Below are 23,323 nucleotides of genomic sequence, written 5' to 3' on the forward strand. Positions count from 1 at the left end.
AACGACGCTCTCGCTCGTTATCATCAACGATGTCGTACGCCGGTTGGAATGTCTCCACTCCAGGATTTGTTGACGACATATGGTTCACCCTGCTTATTAACAACTACCACGATATTTGCCGTAACCGGTGGACAACTGCGCAAATGCGGATCCGACCGTGAATCCATTTTCCCGTTCATCCCGCATCTTGTTGTTGAGTTGGCACTTGGCAGGTCAGTCAGGTATCGTACGTGGCAAAGCAATAAAGATAAAACGTGTTCCCCTCCCCCGCATACGCACCGGACGCTTGATACGAGTATACACGATGTATGGGCCATGGAGATGACTGTAGAATGCGGAAAATCAACTAGCGACACGCATATGGAGCGCCATTTGCCTAATAATTCCGAAACTGAGTTTATAGCCGATTTCAATGTGTTTGAATAGGCCTATCAGTCGATAAACTCAGTTTTCGAGAGAAACTCTGTTTATTGAATGAAAAACAAAGTTTATCACGATAAACATAGCTTTTCACGTGATAAGCAGATTTTTTTTTTCCGCTTGATATGAACGGAGTTTCTTGATAAACCTACTTTTGTGTTAGATAAACTAATGAAGTTATAGCTTTATAAACAGAATTCCGATACTGAGTTTATTGCCAGTAAAATGTGTTTGAATAGGCCTATCAGTCGATAAACTCAGTTTTTCGAGAGATACTCTGTTTATCAAGTGAAAAACAAAGTTTATCACAATAGATATAGCTTTTCACTTGACAAGCGTAGTTTTGCACTTAATATGGACATAGTTTCTTGATAAACCTAGTAGTGTGCTAGATAAACTAATGAGTTTATCGCTTTATAAACAGAGTTACTTGATAAACTAAGTTTTTTTTTTTGCTCCATAAACAGAATTTTCCCTAACCTAACGATAATCATGGTCATTTCAGCTTTTGAGAGATTTTTGAGAAAAACACTATATATCGAGTGAAAAACTATGTTTATCATGATAATCTTAGGTTTTTTTCTTGGCAACTGTGTTTTTCAGTTGATAAGCAAACTTTTTCACGGCTGGCGCTACATTTTCAAAAATGGAGGGGACATTTTATATTTCTGGTGCCAATTCCGGGAAAAACAAAACCAAAACAAAAAACGAAAAACAACAAAGAAAAGCTTTTTTGTTGCTACTTTTCCGGATTTAAAAAAAAAAAAATTGGGGGCCCTAAGTGGTTAGAATAACTCTGTGTATTGCTATGTATTATCGAGACCCTTTAACCTCCCGCTCCCCTCCCCCAGTCCGTCGGCTCTGTTTATCACTCGATAAACACAGTTTCTCTCTCTCTCGGAGGGGAAAAAAAAAGATCGTTTAATCGACTGATGAACTTTTCTTTGGGGGGGGGGGGGGGGAAGGCAGGGGAGATAAACTCAGTTTATCGAAATTATTGGACAAATGGCGCGCCATATACGCAACATCTCCGTCGATCCGATCCGATTCGGATCTCCGATTCTTCCTTCAGGGTGCCGACCGTGTGATGCGAAGACAAGAGAAACATATTACAGATAAAATATTGTGATTGTACATCCGAAAACGTGGACCTGAAAGGGTTCAGAATAAATCCTACCAGAAAACAACAGAAAAAATGTAATGTTTATGTTTTGCACACAGAATTTAGTTGCCAAGGAATACTTATTGTTTATAGGTTTAAGAAGAATCTTTTCAAGCCCAGTGGAAAAGTTGTCATTGGTGAAAATCTCGTCATAAATGAGATTAGAATGACCGTTACAGAGATACAAGCCAGTTTATGAAAATTTCAATAAAAGAGAATCGCTCTTAGTGATGTTGTATGAGGACTTTTAAAGAACTTTCTCCACACACAGAAGGCATTGCGAAGCTATTAACGATTAATAAGCCAGCATAAAAGTATATAGGCTTATGATGAACAATAGATGAAAGAAATGTTCTACATTTTAAAGGCGTCTTTTAAAGATTCAGTGGATTTATTGAATAATTACAATTGGAATCTTAAAATAAGTATGTGTTAGGGTATTTTTTACAGATTCATGAGATGCTTCGGGTACTTTGTTCCAGACTTGAGACTGAACATCGGTCATTACGAAGACCTCAGGCGTCGCATCAGCAACTTATATGCCCTAGGCCCCGTATCTCTTTTACAAGTGAAATGTCTAAATTCGATAGTTGTTTTTTTTTTTCAGTTTTGATGCCATGCCAGTTTCATCGAAATTTCAATTGTAATTTATGTTTGCTAGATATTAGTTATTCATCAACTGAAGTCAACTTCACTAATTGAAGTCGTAAGTTCACTTTAAATCTTGCTAGCATCACTACGGGCCCTATATCATCGTGGTATCAATCCCCTTTTCAATCGCGTGGGAAGTTAGCAATTAGCGCATCTCAAAATGTAGCCATATCTATCCGTCACAGAACCTTTCCATCAGTTGGGGAAAGATATAACAAAATGAAAGCTACTTATGATAGGCACTCTCCATCAGCAGGTTTCAACATATGTGACAGAAAGAGGTATATCTGAAAGAGATACTGATTAATGAGCCGCCCTCGCCCACAATCTAATCATTATACAGCTCCACAGATAATCATGTATATTACGTCTTAAATCTTATTGAAAAATCTCGTAATGAAATCCTTCAGTGATGTAACAAATATGAATGATCACCTATTAAAGTTTCACCTCCTAATCCGCCATGATGAATTACTAGTATATCCAATCTATAACCATAGGGATACGCATGCTATTATGAAAGCGGGCGTGATGGCAATATATTCTAAACTCACTTTCTTCACTGCAAGTTATAGTTACAGTAATAAAATAAAGGACCTTATATTGACAAAAAAAACCCCGAAAGCAGAGACATTTAAAACAAGACATCTGCGGCCCCTCCAGCCCTCCTCCTCGTCCTCCCTTCTAAATCTCCTCTCCTTTTCTTCCTCCCCTCATCCTTCCCCTCTTCCCCCTCCCCTCCTGATCCTCCTCCTCCTCCTCCTCCTCCTCCTCCTCCTCCTCCTCCTCCTCCTCCTCCTCCTCCATCTCCTCCATACCTTCCTCTCCTCTTCGTCCTCCGATCCTCACCCTCCTCCTCCTCCTCCTCCTCCTCCTCCTCCTCCTCCCCCTCCTCCATGATACCTTCCTCTCCTCTTCGTCCTCCGATCCTCACTGATCGACAATCGTCTGTGGTCCGGCTGTCCTGTAATTAGCTAGGTCAACGACCCGCGGCAGGTTTGCTCTGCGGGTGTTGCCCTGTAGCAAATGTGGTGTATAGAGCTAGAGTGCGGTAGAGTAAGACAGTTCTAGACGAAATGGCTGAAAATTTTACAATGGCATCTTTACGGAGATATTGTTGATAAGACAGTGTGATCAAGGTAACGTTTTCATTTCCTTCAATCTTTCGATGGTTTACTTATTTTAGGTGCATAGTTTGTTGGTGGAAAGCAATGTTCGGAGAATTCATTGTAGTCCCACATCTTCTAATTTGTGTTTGTTGACGTGTACGTGCAATGCTGATTTTTGAATATTTTTGTTTTCTTGTGACTCATCAATCATGTCATGAACTGTGAAAGTGACAAGATGTTGAGATGTTTGAGATGAGTTCAGATGGTGGACGTCTAAAATCTTGATATGATTTTGCTTATGGTTGAAGTTACTTTCGTTGAGAAAAGTATTCGCCCTCAGCCCTCTACTAAGACCATCTAAGTAAATTTAAATTTACTTAAAAATGATACTTAAAAATTTACTTAAAAATTTACATAAAAATGATAGTAAAAAGTTATTATTTTTTATTTATTTATTATATGTAAAATTATCATATTATAAAGATAAAGGCGTAAATATTCATATTTGAATGACGCGCCTCAAATACAAAAACAACAACAACAACAATTTAAATTACCGGTACTTAAATTTATTAATATGATAATATTAAAAGATGAAAAAATATTGAAGATATGTAAGTGGTCTAGAACCTAGTCTGGGGTCTAGCTTGTTTTACAGTTTATGACAGATGATAAAACTGTGTAGAGGCTAGGCTTGAGCTCTGATCACAAGATTTAAGATTATCCATTAAAAAAGGCACAAAATGACCATTTTGAATGACAAACTTCATTCATGTCTATCTTCATGTGAATGGTGTGCTTCTGTTGTGATGTCAGCCCATGCCAGCTCCAAACTCATTATCTATCTTACTAGAGCTCTCCAAGCCATCAATTTCCCATAATTTCCCTTTCCTGTCAACATACCATCACATAAAAACATGATTGTATTGATAGTGTCATAAATACCGCTAGATTTAGGCATGTTGCCTGCACGGATGAGACCAATAACCCAATGTTGAAGATATTTGTTGTGATTTGTACTTGAGCTGAGTGACTCATCTTGTCATGTGCCTTTGTGTCTTTGCTGGCATGAGCATCAGCACAGAACCCACTACACTTCCAGATTTTTCTTTATTCTGAGAATCATAGAACCATATGATGCCTCTGATGCTGATAGTATCACACACATTTAAAAAGTATCGGTCTTTTTGCTTGGTGGTTGTTTGATTATGATATTGATGTAGACCTAGTTTAGTTACTAATAGCAAACATTGATGGGACCTGTGAGGCTGTGTTCCATATTTTATGAAGTAATTTACTTATTACTTATTTCCAGTCAGACCAAGTCCAAGTAATATTATTATAATTTTTTTTATTATTATTAGTAGTAGTACGGTAGTACAACTGTAGAAGTAGTAGTAGTAGTAGTAGTAGTACAACTGTAGAAGTAGTAGTAGTAGTAGTCCTAGTAATAGTTTTATTATTACTAGTGTTATTATTATTGTTGTTATTATTATCATTATTGTTGTTGTTGTTATTATTATTATTATTATTGTTATTAGTAGTAGTAGTAGTAGTAGTAGTAGAAGTAGTAGTAGTAGTATTAGTATTGTTATTATTATTATTATTATCATTTGTTCCTTTTTGGTTTTTTACCATAATCAGCGAATTATGGGAAGAGTGCAGTTCACACTGCTCCTGTCTCTCCTAGCATTTGGGGCAGTCTTCATCCTCTTCCAGATCTACATACTCAAGGCAACGTGGATGCAGCTAGATGATGTGGAAAGAGGGAAAAATAAAAAGGTAGAATTTATTTACTTTTCTTTTACATGCATCTCTGTCTCCTTTACCAGCTGTTTGCATTCACTGCCAAAATAACATGATTCAGATCATGCTAGAATTTATCTAATTTGGTCAAGTTCAGTCTGCCAAAATCAGGATGATACTCGTAGTATCTAGCACACTAGCTATGTTCTTGCCATGTCGCTGCCATATTTGTGAACATCTACCAGCAAGTCTCATCAATGCAATTAAAAAATCTTCCTCAGCTGTAAGATTTGGATGGTGATAAAGATCATGCAGTTTATGGTGTCACAATGCAGAAAGTGAGATGATTTCTGCTAGTGGGTAAGAAATTATTGCAATATTTTGGGCAGTGTGACACTGCATTTCTATTGCTTTTTAGTACCTTGCTTCTTGTCATGTTCACAACTGAATCTATATATCCTTGTTATGAATCTAAAATACATAGTGGACATTGGTCTGCCACATACAGCACTGCATGCTTCTCTTTGCAGCACGATCATGCAACACTAAAAGTTGTTGCATCATAATGCATTCGATGAGATGATCACAATGGTGGTGGAAATGATTCAGGGTAGAATTGCATGTGCCAATGAAGACCGGATAGATAGATTAATATGCCAAACAGCAGTCATGCCTGATTCTTTCTTCATTTTCACCTTCTTCTTGTTTTTTTGTGTTTTTTTTACTTCCATTTTGTATTTCATGTCAATTGTTTTCTCTTATATTCTTTGCAGAAGAGAAAATTTGATGACTGGAACCCACCCTCACAATATGTAAGTATATTCATATTGTAAAGACTGAGTGATGCTGAAAAAAAATGATATGCATGAAAGTTAATGTGTTGTATGTCTCATTCTCTTTGAAAAGCACATGATTCCTTGATTTTCATGTTTCATCAGTAGACATTGATAAAATACTATCTTTGATTCATTGTAAAACTCTATTACTAACACTCAAAGTGGAATAAGATGCAAAAAAGGAGAATATGTGATTAGAAGTTGATATCAAGGTATGTGTACATTTAGTAGGAAGATTTTAAACATGATGTACAAGCAGTGCAGTTCATTGATTGATGACTAAGATAAATCTGTGTGTGTGTGCATGCTCTGCAGATTGCAATCCAAGTCTTTGCCGATGTGGCATCAGACCACCATGTCCCAGTGTTCCTCGTAGATCCCGACATCTTGGAATCTGTGTGGGACCACAGGACAGGCAAAAGAACTGCTCAGGGCCAGTGCCGATTCCTCTGCCAGAGAGCCAACACAACAACGTTTGGGATCATTTCATCGCATTGGATCACCAAGGTATGGTGCGCAGCACAGAAATTGTGTGCTTTGCAACAGAATGATTTATCACCTATTCTGCAGCAATTGTAACTAGTAGTGCCTGCAATGACTATGCCTTCAGCAGTGCAACAGCTTATCAGCTGTGAGCACTTTGCTCGTTCTTGTTGGAACTACAACCAATTTAACTTTGAATAATAATTTCAGATCTCTTTACGAACCAGGGGAGGTTTGCATGTCATGCTCTTTGACCTGCAAGTTTAAAATTTGTAGTACTTTTATATGAGCCTCTGTGTAAAATGTTAGGAACATGTTCTAAAACTGTTGTGTATGCCAATGTATGATTTCAGTGTCTACATATTACGGATGTTTGTAGCATAGCAAGTTGCTAACTTGATTGTTGACATGGTCTAGGTAGCATATTACACACTTTTATGTAACCTGCGTGTGTATGATGGATGTGTAGCATCTCTTGACTGAGACAGCAAATAAGGCCACGTGCTTTGTTGGCCAAATTCTGAATTTATGACTAAGAACACTAATCACTTCAGTGCCTCAAAAATCCACAAATTATGAATGAAGCCAAAATTGTCACAGTATCAATAAAGAATCATTGCAGCTAGGGCTTATTGTTTTCCTCTTTTTTTTTTCTTCCCCCTGGTAGAGTTTTTTAAATGCCCTCCATCAAGAAGGCTTTAGGTCGGTGTCCCTCCAGGGCCCAGATCCGAGGCTGGCATCGCTGGACGATCCCTCGCCTCCAGCAATCCAGCAGCACCACTTCTTTGTGCTTCACGGTCACATGGTGCACCTTGTCTGTTTCTACGTGAGGGCGGGCTCCTATCTGTGGCACGGTAGCATCTCACCACCAGTAGAAGCCAATCATGGTGATGGCAATAAAGGAGATTTCAGGATTCTCCGGGATTACAAATTCAGAGATCTGCCGTTTGGCGGCAAACACTCAGGATCGTATCGCCTGTAAGAAATGTTGGAATGACATTCAATCAAATCTAATCGAATACGATTGAGGAAACATTTATGAGGAGAATCGTAACTAGTATTTCACTTGCTATGGAAATATTCTGTATGTCTGCTATAATATATGCAAGAGGCGAGCTCCGTATCTTTGTGTTCATCATATTTTCAGGTGTGATGTGTAGTGGTTATTCAAGCTCCACTTGTTCTACTTTACTGTGATTTGTCTTGACAGTTTTGCTGCAGTCAAGAAAAATGTAACAAAAGTTTCCAACAGTTTGTTGTTTAGGTGTATGTCTCAAAGAATATGTTTCTATTTGAGGTTTATTAGTTGATCAAAGAGGAAAAAAATGTCAAAATTATTCTGAGCAGAAAATTACCTGTCTTCAAATTATGCAAAAGTTTAAAGAAGGTTTCGAATACAGTAGAAGTAAACCATTGAACTGTAAACTTCCAATATGGGGATTGTCCAAATGGGAGTGTATTGCAAGATCTGCACATTCTCTTTGATACCATTATATTAGGCATATATAATTCAAAATGTAGTTGGTGTAAAACCATGGCTAACTGATTGTATACTGAAAGAAAAAATGCTGAAGTGATTGTCTTAAAAAAAAAATGTCTTCCAGGATGGAGTTTGCAGACATCAGGATTGACGAGGTCTCGCTCACTGTGCCAAAGTACCCCATGCAGTTCCTGCAGCAGCTGCCATCACCCCACCTCGAGTGCAATATCCAGCAGGCTAGGGAATTCTTGTCAGAGTATGGCATGGACGATACCGCTGAGGCAGCTGATTTTCGTGCAAGGGCCCGTGACATCCTGGAGCGGGGCGCAAGAGCCCTGGACAAGCTGGGGGTTCCATTCTGGATCAGTAGCGGAACATGCTTGGGTAAGTCAAACCTCTTTTGTGCCACAAGAACAGCCCCTGTGTTCTATGCCACAGGAGTCAGTGGATAGATGGGTTTATTCACACTTGCTAGAGAGTTCTATTCCAAGTTTTACTATGAGGATAAGCCATTGCATTGCATTTTCAAACCATTGTACTTTGTTGATGGTGTCATATGATTTGTATACTGTAGTGCATTATATGCTTACGTTTCACCACTAATTTTATGAGTAAACATGGTTCATGAAGAAATTTTCAAGAGAAATGAATGCTATGAAATTCTGTTTAGGCTGGCATGAATGGATCATACTGTGTTTTTATTTGTTTGTTGTTTTCATGAGCAAATCTTCTGTTTCAGTGCTTTAAAAAGTCTGCAGACACAATACTGGTATGTCGCAAACATATTGTGAGTTAAAAGTTTAGAATTAGTTTCATTTTATGAAAACATTTCATATTCATGATCGAGATATGTTTGCAGGAGACAGTAGTTGCATGGTTTGAAGATTCCTCAAGTAGCAGAGCGTACTGAATTCACTAATGAGATGTACATTCATTTCCAGTCACCAGGATAGTAGATATATTATGATATATTATAAAATGGGTTCAAGAATGTAGCTAATTAGAAGCGCTGAAATGAGTCACGTGTGCGTGCATCAATTTCTCACTAACATGCTCAGCCCGACGTCACAATATTTACACTAGCAGTGCGCACTCAATCAGTTGTTACAAGTGCGTTGCGCGCTACTATACGCGCTGTCAATCCTGTAAACAACTTCTAGTTCGGGCTGCCGGCCGGCCTTTCTTGTGTGCATAACATGTGTGGCGTACGTATACTCTTATACGTACAGTACTTATATGTGCAGGATTTCCGAGTGCGACGTGCGTAAATGTTTGGGACGAACATTGACGAGTGCTACAGGTAGCTGACTGGCATTGACCCACAAAGGTATGTGAAAAATGCTGTTAGTTTTTGACCCATTTTATAAAACAAATGATGCACAGGATTATTTCGTGGCGTTATCCTGTGCATCATTTGTATACAATAGCATTTTAGGGTAAGAATTTATTTGTTCACGCATTTTATTCGGATATTTTTGTTTTTGTTGGCAGGTTGGTTTCGAGAGTGCAATATTATTGCCCACAGCATGGACGTGGATTTTGGGATGAGGATCAGGGATTATAACAATCATGTCGTACCTGCCATGGAGAGCCAAGGACTGCAGTTACTACATCTTTTTGGAAAAGTGAGTTCAGTTTGCAGATATTTTTCTCATGAGTTTTATGATAGAACCCCTGACATTGACCCCCACACGTTCAAAAAAAAAAGAGGAGGAAATTACATAAAAATTGGCCCCATCTCATTGAAGGGTTTGTAATTATTGGACCAAAAGATTGTTACATTTCTCATACTCATAGCAACTGGGCAGTCAAGCTGAGAAAGAAATGAATGATGCATCTATGCCAATCCGACCTGGAAGTATATTTGCCATTATTGTAGTGTTCCATGTGCGCATGCTAACATGAATGCATGATATATATGCCGACCAGCTTGCACCCGCTGCTAATAAATTATGCACTCACATTAGCGTGCACTCATAGGACACCACAGTAATTACAGATTTGCTGCCAAGTCTGATTGGTCTATAGGTATCATTGGTAATGATGATATTAAAAATAATACAAATGGCATCATAATTAACATGATCACTGTTACTGCCACTACTACACTACTACCACCACCAATACTTATAAAACTGCTCCAACAATTCTTGAGACTGCCCCTAATATATTTAATGACAGGTACTGCTATTTGTCCACCCAGTTTTATCCCTAGCAATAGTATCATTGTTGTCTCCTTTTTCATCACTACCATTATTTGTAAAATGGCAAGATGTTAAAGGGATAGTACTGTTTTGGTTGAGACCTAATTTCAGGTTTCTAACATTTTTTTGGGTGAGATAATGAGAAATTTTTTTATGAAATATGAAAGAGCATGTAATTCTATGAGGAATTCAACGTTTATTTGATGAAAATTGGGTTTGAAATGGCTGAGATATCCAAAAAAGAGCGATTCTAATAAAGTATGGGACCCACACTTTATTACGATCGCTTTGTTTTACTCTGTTTTTGGATGTTTCAGTAATTCCAAACCCGATTTTCATCGAATAAACTTTGAATTCCTTTTAAAATGGTATGCTCTGTACTATATCATAAGTGTTTTCTTGGTATCTCGCATAAAGTTAAAAGCCCAATTCTCATCTCCACCAATACTGTACCATCCCTTTAACTTTTCATGTGTTTTGGGTTACGCAGTTATCCTTGAGAGCTGATGGCACCATGCAATTGTAAATGTTGATCAAAGGAAAACTTAAGGATGTTTGCAATGCAGCGCCTTCACATACCATACTGTCTCTTGTCTCCTTTCCAGGAGGGAGATAGTTTTGAGCTGTCGTTTGCCAGGGACAGCATCAAGCTGGACATCTTCTTCTTCTACGAAGAAGAAGACTACATCTGGAATGGAGGTACTGATGACAAGACAGGGGACAAATTCAAGTGAGTGTATAAAATAGTTTATTAACTCATCACTTCCGTGTATGTAGCATTTGGTTGGTTTTAGTTGTTTCATTGTGTGTGCATTTGTTTTTAAGTTCTTTTCTGCAACAACAGTTTTACCGGTACTTTCAGGAGGAAAGAGCACATGCCTCTCCAGGAATAGTATTTTTGAAATATATTGAAAATGTCAAGAAGTTACATGCCTTTTGCATTAAAAAGCACAATTAAATGATTTTTTTTTTGCATCATGATGACTGTAAACTTTCCTTTAGATAATTCCCGCATGTCTTTTCATGCTGCTTTTCCGAGCATGACATTTTCTTCCAACCCTAAAAGAAGTATGTTAGTAAGCTTCTCACGGTGATAACAACAAATACATTGCATCTAAGGAAAAAGTTGGTTGGACTGGAATTTAGGTCCTGTTTCAAAGTCAAGAGCCTTAACCACAATTAAATGGTCAAAATTTGTTCCACTCTACCATAGTTCCTCTTAATATGCATAAAGGTAGGACGATATTCCGAAGTGAAAGTCATGATTCTCTTCACGGGCAAGAGTAGAGGGAATGTCCATACTTACCATGAAGATGGTTGAATTCATAATGATAAAGCAATCTCATAGATACTCATATTCGGAAGAAAAGGAAGGTGGGCAATACTGCAGATCAGTTCCAGAGAAAGAGTATTTAGTTGACCATAGTTATCATCCAAGTACATACTACGCTGTAAAACCAGAAACATTTGCAGCACTTAACTGTTGTAAATTGGAGCTGAGAGCCTTTTTCATGGCATGAAACTTTTGCAAATTGCCACTAGCATTCAATGCAATGTGTAGACAAAACCTTTTGTGTGCATTTTGCTTTCACGAATCTTTCCTCATCGCAAAATTCGTTAAAGTTTCACGCACAAGAAAATTTCTGGTTTGATGATAACCTATGATGTTATCTTGTCACTCTCTGGATACCCCCTCAAGGTACATATTCCCCAAGTTTGATCTGTGCTGGACGGAGCTGGTGGGCCTCAGGGTGCGAGTCCCGTGCCCCACCCTGCCCTACATCGAGGCCAACTACGGCCGTGAGTGGAACCGCAAGGTCACCAAGTGGAACTGGAAGGAGAGCCCGCCCAATGTGCGACCCAACGGCAGGTGGCCCGCGGCAGAGTGGCCAAAGGTGATGCAGACTTTTCCGATCATGTAGAGCGAGGGCGTCCTCACCAACTTTTGCCACTCTCAATGGTATGAAAATGAATTTCATAAAAAAACAACAACAAACAAACAATTGGTGCTATGACAATAACATTGTGATTGATTGAGCTATATTGCCACATATGAAGAGCTGGAATGGATCCCAAGACTCATGGTGGGCATAATGTAATGGCTAATGAAATATCAAACGAAATTATTTGCAACTCTTTATCATACAAGATGCACATCTGTCAATCTGTACTATCTTCAAACTCAGTAAATGTCAAACAAGGACCAAATTTATGTTTCACTAAAAAGATAAAGTTAGTCAGTCTTGATGGAGGGTAAATATTTGTATTAACCCATTCTGTGCCAGGGACTTTGGACAGTGTACAACTCTATGGCCAGAATTCACGAAGGTGGTACAAATGAAACCATGGTTTAAACCATCGACAAAAACCATAGAGCGCCAAGTGTCGCACGGAATATTTAGTTACAAAATTGGACATTTCGTCGACAAAATGACCGTTTCGTTAACAAAATTATCATTTTGTGGATGAAATGTTCATTTAGTTACAAAATGTCATTTCGTTACAAAATAATCATTTCATCGACAAAAAGACTGATTTCATAACGAAATATTCCGTGCGAAACTTGGCGCTCCATGGTTTTTGTCCATGTTTTAAACCTTCGTTTCATATGTACCACCTTCTTGAATTCGAGCCAAGGAGGTTTACTGTGCCAATCGGCACTCGAAGCATGCAGAGGGTTAAAGTGACCACTAATCAAGTCACTTCTTGATTAAAGATGGCATAAGCATTGAGAAAAACAAAACAAAACAAAACAAAACTGGGATGCGTCCATTTTGTGCAGACATCGCCAATGTCAATTTGATCATTTGCTAGGCATATATTACTAAGGAGTTTTACTGACACTAGTCGTCAAATAGTTTTGTAGCAGCAATGTCAGAAAATTTGCCGTCAGTATGATGGCAACAGTAGAGATAAGACAGACTGATGTTACATTAAATTTATTCACACTTATACTTGTATAAGTCAATTTTCATCTTACAATTGGGTCTCTTGATTAGATTGATTCCATCCAGCCATTTTTTATTTTAAGCATGCTACCTTTGAATGTTATTTTTTACGCAGTCATACTGGTATGGAGAAGAGTTGCCTTCTGTTGTGCCAAGTTAGCAGTTGGGTAAAAGTCAAAGAAATTCTAATCCTAAATACAGCTGGTGAAAAAATATGTCACATTTGATGCTGAGAATTGATTGATGTGTGAGGTGTTACCAACAGCTGGCCTTTAAAATGCTTGAATTATGATTCATATGCTTAATTTTTAAATGTCTCACACAGTCACTGAAATCTATGATTGGTATGATTGGTCACACTTTATTGATTTATCATTCATAAAGTGACATCATATTGTCTTTATAAATTCAGACCTTTAAACCTTGAACTACTTGATAAATGTAGTGGAGTGTATGAGGTGTTGCCATTTGAAATGTTAGAAGACTTTGCGTCAAATGGATTGTTAAACCTTCTGCCATAATTGACAGTTTGCATAGCTTTCATGTGCATTCATGTTGCTATAGAATGTGGAGAATGTGCTTAATTTTAGCCACTCTTAGCTGCAAAGCTGCATTGGCCTTTTAAACAAATCTGTCATTAAAATGATGTTTGTTGGTAAATAGGTATAATTTGGCAATTACAACTCCTATTCCCATTTTTTTTTTTGGGGGGGGGGGGATGGGGGTTGTAAATTCCCCCATTCTGTTTATCCAAGTCAAATTAGACATGATGTTGGATTGGCACACTTTATGTCGTACATGTAGCATCTAGATGCGTTCCCGAGTATGTGCAATGAAATCTTCAGCACTGTTGGTTTCGGAATTGAGTTACATCTTCCATAGACTCCCAATTCATTCCAAAACCCATAGAAATATGAGCATGCTGCATCGAAACAAACACACAAGTCTGTGCCAAAAAGAAGATGATTGATATGTATAAGACTTTGGCCAGGAAACAAGCAATATTTTACAGTGGTATTTTGCACGTAGGTATCTAAAAGACAAGCAAGTAGGCTTAGAAAATGACTTTACAATGTGGACTTTTTCCCAAACAATGTCACATCATCATCTTTCACTCTGATAAATAAGGTTGTCAGAAGTGAACTTGCATTTTACTTCATTGTATTGTGTATTTTATTCCGTTATACATGATTATGAAATAAGATGTACAATTGAATGTATTTTTATTTCCCTTTTTGCCTCGCCCACCGGAGGTGAAGGCGAGACTAAGGGATCCAAATGGCGTCCGTCCGTCGTCCGTCCGTCGTCCGTCCGTCGTCCGTCGTCCGTCGTCCGTCACAAATGTTAAAGGTTACCTGCAAGACTCTCTTATGATGCATAACTTGGCAACTGTTACAGCAATGGCAGCCACACTTGGGTGATAGAAGCACTAGGGGTATCTTCATGTTATGGTGTTGTCAGAGGTCATGTGATGAGGTCAAAGGTCATTTGAGGTCATATATTAAAGGGTATGTGCAAGACCCTCTTTTCTATGATAAAGTTTACCTGCAAGACTCTCTTTTGACAAATAACTTCACATAAGTTGCTTGGATTACAACCTAACTTGGGTCATAGATGCACTGGGGGTACCTTCATGTTATGGTGCCATTGGAGGTCACAGGATAAGGTCAAAGGTCATTTGAGGTCATACGTTAAAGTTTACTTGCAAGACTCTCTTATCACTCGTAACTCGACACATGTTGCTACAATAGCAATCAAACTTGGGTGATGGATGCACTGGGGGTACCTTCATGTTTATGGTGCCGTAAGAGGTCACATGATAAGGTCAAAGGTCATTTGAGGTCATACGTTAAAGTTTACTTGCAAGACTCTCTTATCACACATAACTCAGCACATGTTGCTACAATGGCAATCAAACTTGGGTGATGGTAGATGTCTCTTGGGAAGTTGAAGGTAACCACAAGGTCAAAGGTTACAGACAGGGGTCAACAAACTGTTAGGGCCCAATGTTAAGTTTTTAGGGTGCATTTCGTTTATGGCTCATAACTTTTGATCCCTTTGTCCATTTGTGACCAAACTTGGATGGAACATGTCCCTTGGGGAGGTGAAGGTCGTCACAAGGTCAAAGGTCACAGACAGGGGTCAACAAACTTTTAGGGCCCAATGTTATGTTTTTAGGGTGCGTTTTGATTGTGGCTCATAACTTTTGATCCCTAAGTCCGTTTGTGACCAAACTTGGACGGTAGATGTCCCTTGGGTAGTTAAAGGTCATCACAAGGTCAAAGGTCACAGAAAGGGGTCAACAAATTTTTAGGGCCCAATGTTAAGTTTTTATGGCGCGTTTCGATTATGGCTCATTACTTTTGATCCCTTTGTCCGTTTGTGACCAAACTTGGATGGTAAATGTCCCTCAGGGTATTGAAGGTCACCACAAGGTCAAAGGTCATAAGCAGGTCAATTAACTTCTGGGAGTTATAAAGAATATTAATTCCTTGTACGCGAATGGGCGAGACACAATTTGGCGATTGCCTTGGGGTTTTTTTTTGGTGGAGGATAATGACAAAAATTCTTTACTTGCCGGGTTGAAATCAATTTGAAACATTATTAAAATCAGTCTGCAAGGGTCATCTCTCCAAAGTGTACATAGACTTGTTGTTTGTTAGACACGTTTAACCAAATCTTGGCCAGGAGGCCCTTTTTGTGTGATTCACTCAGATAAGCTGCACATAATTGTTGTGCTGGTATTACCGTATGTAATACTCACACCATTTGCTGAGTCTCTGTACTTTCAAGCCTAATCTGACGAGGTAGCATTAATCTGAAATAGCGAGAAGAGAACGGGTCATTTTGTCTTGAAAGAGTCAATTTCACTTGTACCAGGTACTGTATATGCCAAATATTTCGCGAGGTTTTTTATTTTTGCAAATTTCGCGAGTCAGGTGCTATTCGCGAATTTAAAGTCACATGAAAATATTGATTCTGACCCTGATATGAATGTGATGTGCACGTAAACATTTCTACGTTCAGTACTGTGCTCCACGATCACAAATTTAATCACTCGCAAAATCGTTGGGAAGTCCAGATTCGCAAAAATTCAGACTCGCTAAATATATGGCGTATACATTAATTCAAAATATGAATCAAATGTGCTTGTTGTATGATGATGTGAATTTATTGTCAGGTTGTTTCTATTTGTACTCATTACCAGTCAGTATTATATTTCCTCTTTGTTCTTATCATCTTTATTATTATTATCATCATTACATCATCATCATCATTATCACAGTTGTCATTATCATCATCATTATCTTTATCATCGTCATCTTTATCATCATCATCTTTATCGTCATCATTATTATCATCAAATTCATTGCCACCACAATTTTGACCATCATCACCTTAGGTGTCGTCCTAATCACCATTGTTGTCACCACCTAAATTGTCACAACTATCATACAGTTATCATTTTGTCATAGGTCATGTGATTCAACTTTGTAAACAGTGGCATATCTGTGATGGGTTGCTTCATGCAGGGCTGGCGGAGCGTTTTCAAAAGTGTGGGGGCCCGTTTCCGGGTTTCATGAACTAACAAGCAAAAAAAAAAAAAAAAAAGGTCCTCAGCTCATCTCTCCCCTTCCATTTCCGGGTTTCTTCAGCTGACAAGTGAAAAAAAAAAAAAATCCTCAGCTAATCTCTCCCCTTCCATTTCCATTTTTTTTTTCAGCTGACAAGTAAAAAAAAAAAAAAAATAAATAAATAAAGGTTTTCAGTGGAAAAACACAAGCTTACCACGCTCACACTTCAAGATCTATTTCTATTTAGTGCCACTTACGTACTTCCGGGTTAAAAAAAAGTGTGGGGGTCCAAAGTAATGACACCTTATGTATTCCTTTGTATGGTGCGCAAAAAGTGGGGGGGGGGGGGGGGGCGAGCCCCCATGGCCCCCATGGCCCCCATGGTTCCGCCGGCCATGTCATGGAGGAGGCGCTAGCACTTTTGAGTGGTAGAAATGCATGGAAGCAGAACCTTGTAGGTCAGGGTCAATCTTGAAAGGGAAGTAGGAGGGCTGGCCTGAATGCCATTGTGGGAAACATTTTAAGATTTATGATCAGGGCCCTGTTTCATAAAGCTGTTCGTAAAGTTACGCATGACTTTACGAATGTCTTAGATATCATAACAACATGGCAAGCCAATAGGGTTTCGTAAGCAATGATAATTTCAATAGTTAAAGTTGAAATTTGCAGATGATAATGATTATTCTCACATGTTAACACATGTTTTTAGTTGAAAGTTTATTTTTGCCTCAATGTAAATGAGATAGTGACATACAGTCACTTTATTAAAATGTAAGGAAAAATAATGGGCACACATATTGGCACTTCATATTCCAGTCATTTGTAAATTCATGCGTAACTTTACGAACAGCTTTATGAAACAGGTCCCTGACTGGGATGCTTTTGTGCAATTGAACAGGCTCAACCTGACGGTCACCATTATGGGCACTTGCTCTAGTAATTTTATACAACTCATCCAGTTCAAAACAAGAAGTCATTGTCTGTGATCTCAGAATGCAAATAGATACATGTATTTCAGTTTTATTTTGTGACATGGAGAAACTTCCTGTTTTCATTCAGAGTAGAATGTGTAGATGTGCATCTGATGCAAAAAAAAAAAAATCAGAAGTCATTTAAAGAGGAAAATGACTTTGAATTTAAATTCACTCTTTTGCAGTTGTGGATTTTTACTTCTGCTTTTGAACTAAAAAAAAAAAAATTGTGGCATTCGTAAGCCAGTTTCATTGATGGCTATTCTTAATATCTGCTGGGTTTACCATTATTAAAAAACAATCATAGATTATCTAAAATTGGGTAAAAAACATTAAAAAGTTTTGTAGGTCTTACCACATCTGTCATGTTCTAACTTGAGGAAATGAGTAGAAAGAAGAACAACAAATAAGAACCCATCTCTGCTTGGAGAATCTGTGCATTTTTTTTTCCAGATTTACCTCATTTTCTCCATCCATAGGTCTTAAACACCATCCCAGAGTTTCTGTAGAAATATCCTCTGTGTGGATGAAGGCAAGATGAAAACTTTATTATGACGTAATCAAAATGAATCAAAGTAATAATGAAGTTTGCACTGGTTTCAGAGGTTGTTAGAGCAATGCCTATGTCTCATCTCACTTTCACAATTATCAAACAGTTTACATTCTTTCCTCCTCTTGCTTTTGTCAGTATTATTTTCCCAGTATTATTTTGTTTCTCACTTTAGCATGTGACACAAGTCATGAAAAAAAAAAGGTCAGAGTCAAAATGGCAACTCTAAAACACTTTTTTTTTTCATGATTGACTATTTTTTCTTGTGGCTTTTTTTTCTCTCATTCTTCTGTTCCCTCAATTCCAGGTCACTTTTTCCTTCTGTTTAAACTCAGATTATTTTCTTACATTCCCCTTGTCTGTGTTCCAATCGGGTAGACAATTATTCTAGATATGTGACATGATTATGTATGTCGTCTTTACCTATAATCAGCACTATTTAAACATTTGAAGTGACTTTATCATGATAGTACTGTAGGTTTAATCTTCCTATATAGCAGTGTATTTTGTCAAAGAGAAACCATGTTTCACTATAGGGAATTGATGTGAAAGTAGCATATAAACTATATTTATCATACATATATATTCATCATGACATATCCTACAGTCTGTATATCATGTAGCAAGAGTTGTAATATATATCAGAATGATTCATGGTGTATATATATATCATATTTCATTGAAATGAATGTCGAGTGTGCCTAAAGTTGTATAACATGCTACGCAGTCAGAAAGATCCTCCCTGCCAAATCTGAGTTGCTAGATTTGCCAAAGGTGAGAAATAAACCTGAAATCAAAACATTTGTAAGAGCGAAAAGCTACATATCATTTGCTGCATTTAATGTTGTGTTGTATAGGTTATAAATGTGCAAATGTTAGTGTAATCAAGGTTCAGACACACATGATGTGCCATCCCCATGTCATATCATTGTCAAATAGGTTCGGTTAGTATTCAGAGGAAAACTTTTACCCTTATTGTATTTTTTTTTAACCAATTGACACAGATACCTAGGAACTAATTGTCAATGGAATGAGAATACCCAGTCCCCTTCATTCCTACTGTGTCTCGTTGGCCTTCTTGTTAGACTGAGGCACATTGCTACACCTGAATGGGCTTACTAACTTTACAAAGTAGATTAACTTTGGAGGGATTACTATAAAATGCTGATGAAAAAGCTTGGTGAGTTGACTGAAGTGCCTAGACACATAAACAGTTGCCATGGTAATGACAAACATTCAAGACAGGGACAATGCCATAGCACACCAAAATGTTACTCTGTGCAGAGCTTACAGAGTCATGGGGTATTTGTATGAAGATGGCCAAGCAATCAATCAGGTGATCATGTAATCAATCAGGTGATCATTTTATAGAGCTGTGAAGCAATGGACATAATCTCACATGTGTTGCTGGAATGAGTGCAAGAAAGGAGCTTTGATAGTTTCCACTTGCACTTTTGTTAGCACATGATCTGGAAGTGTGATTTGTTTGTTCTTTGCTTTTTGCTTTTTACTTTTTCCTTTTACCAATATCCATTATTGGTATTGCAGATGTTGATATTAATATTGATATTTTATTGATTTCAGCTTTCTGTCAACATAAAGTACATTGCAATTGATTGCCATTTGCACAAAGTATATTATTGCAATTTTTCACAATTCGCTGATAGTACAGACGCACAACAGAGACTGAAAGCAGAGGAAACTGCCGCTTTATCACAGCCTTGATATACTTGTAGATCCCAGTCCACACCTGTGCATTCAAACTGCCAGTAGTAAGTCTTATTATGACAAACTTAGCTTTTCTTCACAATGCAGAACCAGATCTGGAGTATAATTTTCCCTCCTCTTAATAACCTCTGCGTGCATTGCTTTTGTGGTCTTTGTGTACACGTTCAGTCGGCAACAAAAACAGAAGTCCATTCATATTACACTTTGGACACTGCACCACTTCATGAAGCCAATGGCATATATTAATAAATGACAAGCAAGAAATTATACACCTGCAAGAGAGAGAGACTGAAATTGAGACTATATTGTTTTAGAAAGTATATGTTTCTACTACTTTGCAATGATTATTTGTCTTCAATAGTAGCTTTTGTTCTACCTCATTCAAATACACAAAAAGAAGAAGATAGATATAGAAATGAATGGGTACACATGTAGCTCACGGAGTGTGTGCAAAGATAGTGTTTTTCATACTGGCTGTAAGTATCTAATGTTCATATAGAAGTATACTGTAACTCAATCGTGTCTAAGCTGAAATGCTATGGTATGACATAGCAAGCAACTCAAAATCTTCAGGGAAACCAAAGCAAGAGAAATCGCAGTCCATTTTTATTTTTGTTTGTTTTGTTTACCAAGTAATAACAAGTGTTTTCACATTCTGTTAGATTTGTGGCAGAGGAAGAATTTGTCATAACAGATCTGAAAACAACAACAAAAGAAAGATTATGTGTCAGTATATGCACACTAGGGTCATGTCGGTGTACTTACTGTAAGTGTTATCAAGCGACGCTGAATTAGCATATTGCACCTACTCTGGACTTTATGCATGATGACTGTGTGATAGGCATACAACATGATTTTCTTCCATTGTGAAGTTGTTACAATCAAGAAATTCTAAATGACTTACAGTAGTATGTGAGGATACATTGTCACGGTCAAATAACTGTTCTTGTTGTTTGTTTGTTTTTAACTGCAGTGTGCAGATATTGTAAATCACAGTAATGGCAGTTGTCGTAGTGACAAGTGAAATACTCAAAGCTGAATGGCTGTTGCCTGGCTGTTACCATGGTAGCTGCAACTGTTGTAGCTTGCTAATTGTGTCACATTAATTAGTCACATAACACCAATTAACAGAAGTGGCCAGGTCATTAGACGGCATGGCCCATGCTGAGATGAAGCCTACAGATAATATCTGTCAATCCTGTCACACAGGTAGATAAAAAAAAAGAACATGCATAGCCTATCAAATATCTTCTTTTTTGGCAATTACAGAAAATTCTATATAATATTGAGTGTATGTTAATAATGCATTCAGTTTGGCATTACATTGTTGGCAGATGTTGTGTTTCAATTTATCTGTATGATATATCAAGTGTCAAATATGGTACGGCAAATCTGTCTGTGCAAAAAAGGTGTTGTAGTTTTTGTTCTATAACACTGCAGAAATGCAGTCAGAATGAGACTGGTATTTCAAAGGCTTGGTAGCACAGGAAGCCTGTGTAATTGGAAGGTTGGCCCAATTGAATTGATCTACATTCACTGCCCACCAGAGTGTGTTAAAAAACCACACCTAGCACAGCCCTGCTAGAGCAAAATAGCCAATTGGCAAATATGTGCACCGAAGTGCATGCTCATCGGTAACATTTGACTCCAATTGAGATTCTTGGGCTGTGTATATTCTGCATGTGGAGCTCTACACATTGTATTGGTTCCCCAATATATTCAAGTTGGGACAACCTTTGCAATACACAGCCTCCCTATGCTTTGGGGTCTTTAAGAATGTGGTTGGTGGATGATATCTTAATTGTGATTGTGTATGGAAGATGGGACAGAGCAATAATGACATGTCTACAAAAATTAATCTGAGGTCAGTGGTGTACTTGAAAATTCGACCTTGGATTTTTGAAACTGCTATAAAAAGTTCTTCAAGCTTGAATTTATTTGTGCCTTTGCAACTAGCAGTGTGTGTAGAACTAGATAATGCAGCATGAAAGGTGATATTAAAGCTTTACATTGTGGCTGCTCAGCTGATAATGCCTGCAAAACTGGGCATCAATGAAATCAAACTAGATGTATTTCCAGGTACACATGCAAATAGATAAGCAAATAAAGAAAGAAGAGATATAGATCAAGCAACTTACAGTTTCTCCAATTATTTATCACAAATTACTTCCTTTTATTTTTATTTTTTTATTTTTTTTAAACCACCAATTGCCCAGGAAAAACACCTGAAAGTTAGAGGGAGTTTAGGGATCATGGTATTGGTTTCCTAAATCAACTAATCAGCAAAAATTAGGAGAAAATTGATCAAATGATAATACAAATGTTAAACACTATATATATTATATTGATGATATTTATATTTATTTATATGTTATGTATATTGCTTATATTTAGGGCCTTTTAGGACAATCTTGCAAGTGGTCAAATTTGTGATTGAGAACCACACTGACAGAGTTATTAAGGAATATTATCCCATTTCAAAAGCAAAAGTTATTCCCCAACATGAAGACGATATACAATGTATTTGTGTAACACTAGGCAATATTATTGCAAGTATCGGGTATGTAATTTTCTTAATAGTGGTCAGCTCATGAAATTCCCCCCCCCCCAAAAAAAAAGCACAGCAAAATGATATAATGAATAAACAGTATTATGTAGCTGTGAGACCACAGTATCTTTCAAAATGGCCGCCACCACCACAATGGTGTGACATATACCGTTATGCCACTCCGTCATTTTGTAGAGCCATTGCAAGGATGCCTGTTGTATGCCTTATTCAATGACACTGAAATACGAATGGTCAATCCTTCTTAATATTTGTCCAATGTCAATCTGATGTTCACTTTCAGTGTTTGCTCGTAGCTTTCTGCCTCTGTTAAAATTTGCTTCCTTTACTGCATATAAGCTTTTAAAATGGGAATGTTAATGGTTTTCTTCGTAGGCAGTAATTGTATTGCACATGATATACAAATGTACATGTTTTCTGCAGTGAAGCACCTTGTAGCTTTTTCAGTACTGAATTTCTGTTTCTTGCACAGCTTGATTTTGTGCCAATCAGGACTCAAAAAAGAAGACACGAGTCCAACCTTGCACTCACTCACCATTTGACTTTCATGTGTGCTATTATTTATTTTTGTAAAAATCTTTATGTGTATTATATCAACTCCCTTGAGTCAGCATATTGGCCCAGAATGCAAATGACATTCATGCACCAATGACTTTAAGATATAAACAGGTGATGTCAAATATTGTATACGCTGAATATGATACGAGTCAGGTACCATTCGCGAATCTAAAAACACTGATCCCGACATGAATGTGACGTGCACCCATACATTTCTCCGTTCAGTACTGTACTCTGCAGTCACAAAATCATCGGGAGGTCCTTATGCGTGAAAACTCGCTAAATGTATGGCGTATACAATTTAGTGGATGAACAAACTTTTGATTCATTCTTTCA

At 37.7% G+C, this 23,323-nt stretch overlaps 1 protein-coding gene across 1 annotated transcript; it reads left to right on the plus strand.

The window, feature by feature from the left end:
* Nucleotides 1-3,248: 3,248 nt before the first annotated feature.
* On the plus strand, nt 3,249-12,410 carry LOC139742276 (ribitol-5-phosphate transferase FKTN-like). The gene is made up of 9 exons (XM_071652855.1): nt 3,249-3,372; nt 4,987-5,124; nt 5,862-5,900; nt 6,240-6,431; nt 7,075-7,385; nt 8,012-8,271; nt 9,379-9,512; nt 10,697-10,821; nt 11,791-12,410. The coding sequence occupies exons 2-9, from the start codon at nt 4,993-4,995 to the stop codon at nt 12,011-12,013; spliced, it is 1,416 nt and encodes a 471-aa protein (XP_071508956.1). The 5' UTR covers nt 3,249-3,372; nt 4,987-4,992; the 3' UTR covers nt 12,014-12,410.
* Nucleotides 12,411-23,323: the final 10,913 nt, after the last annotated feature.

This window comes from Diadema antillarum, unplaced genomic scaffold (assembly GCF_040938485.1).
Source record: "Diadema antillarum isolate AM-2024a unplaced genomic scaffold, OU_Dant_1.0 seq00000993_RagTag, whole genome shotgun sequence".
In the NCBI taxonomy this organism is placed as follows: Eukaryota; Metazoa; Echinodermata; class Echinoidea; order Diadematoida; family Diadematidae; genus Diadema; species Diadema antillarum.

Bases quoted from the DNA above. Each gene is read 5' to 3' on its own strand.
- LOC139742276 (XM_071652855.1), top strand. From the start codon at position 4,993: ATGGGAAGAGTGCAGTTCACACTGCTCCTGTCTCTCCTAGCATTTGGG. The intron at 8,272-9,378 runs GTAAGTCAAACC...TTTTGTTGGCAG, and splicing joins CAGTAGCGGAACATGCTTGG to GTTGGTTTCGAGAGTGCAAT. The intron at 10,822-11,790 runs GTGAGTGTATAA...TACCCCCTCAAG, and splicing joins AAGACAGGGGACAAATTCAA to GTACATATTCCCCAAGTTTG.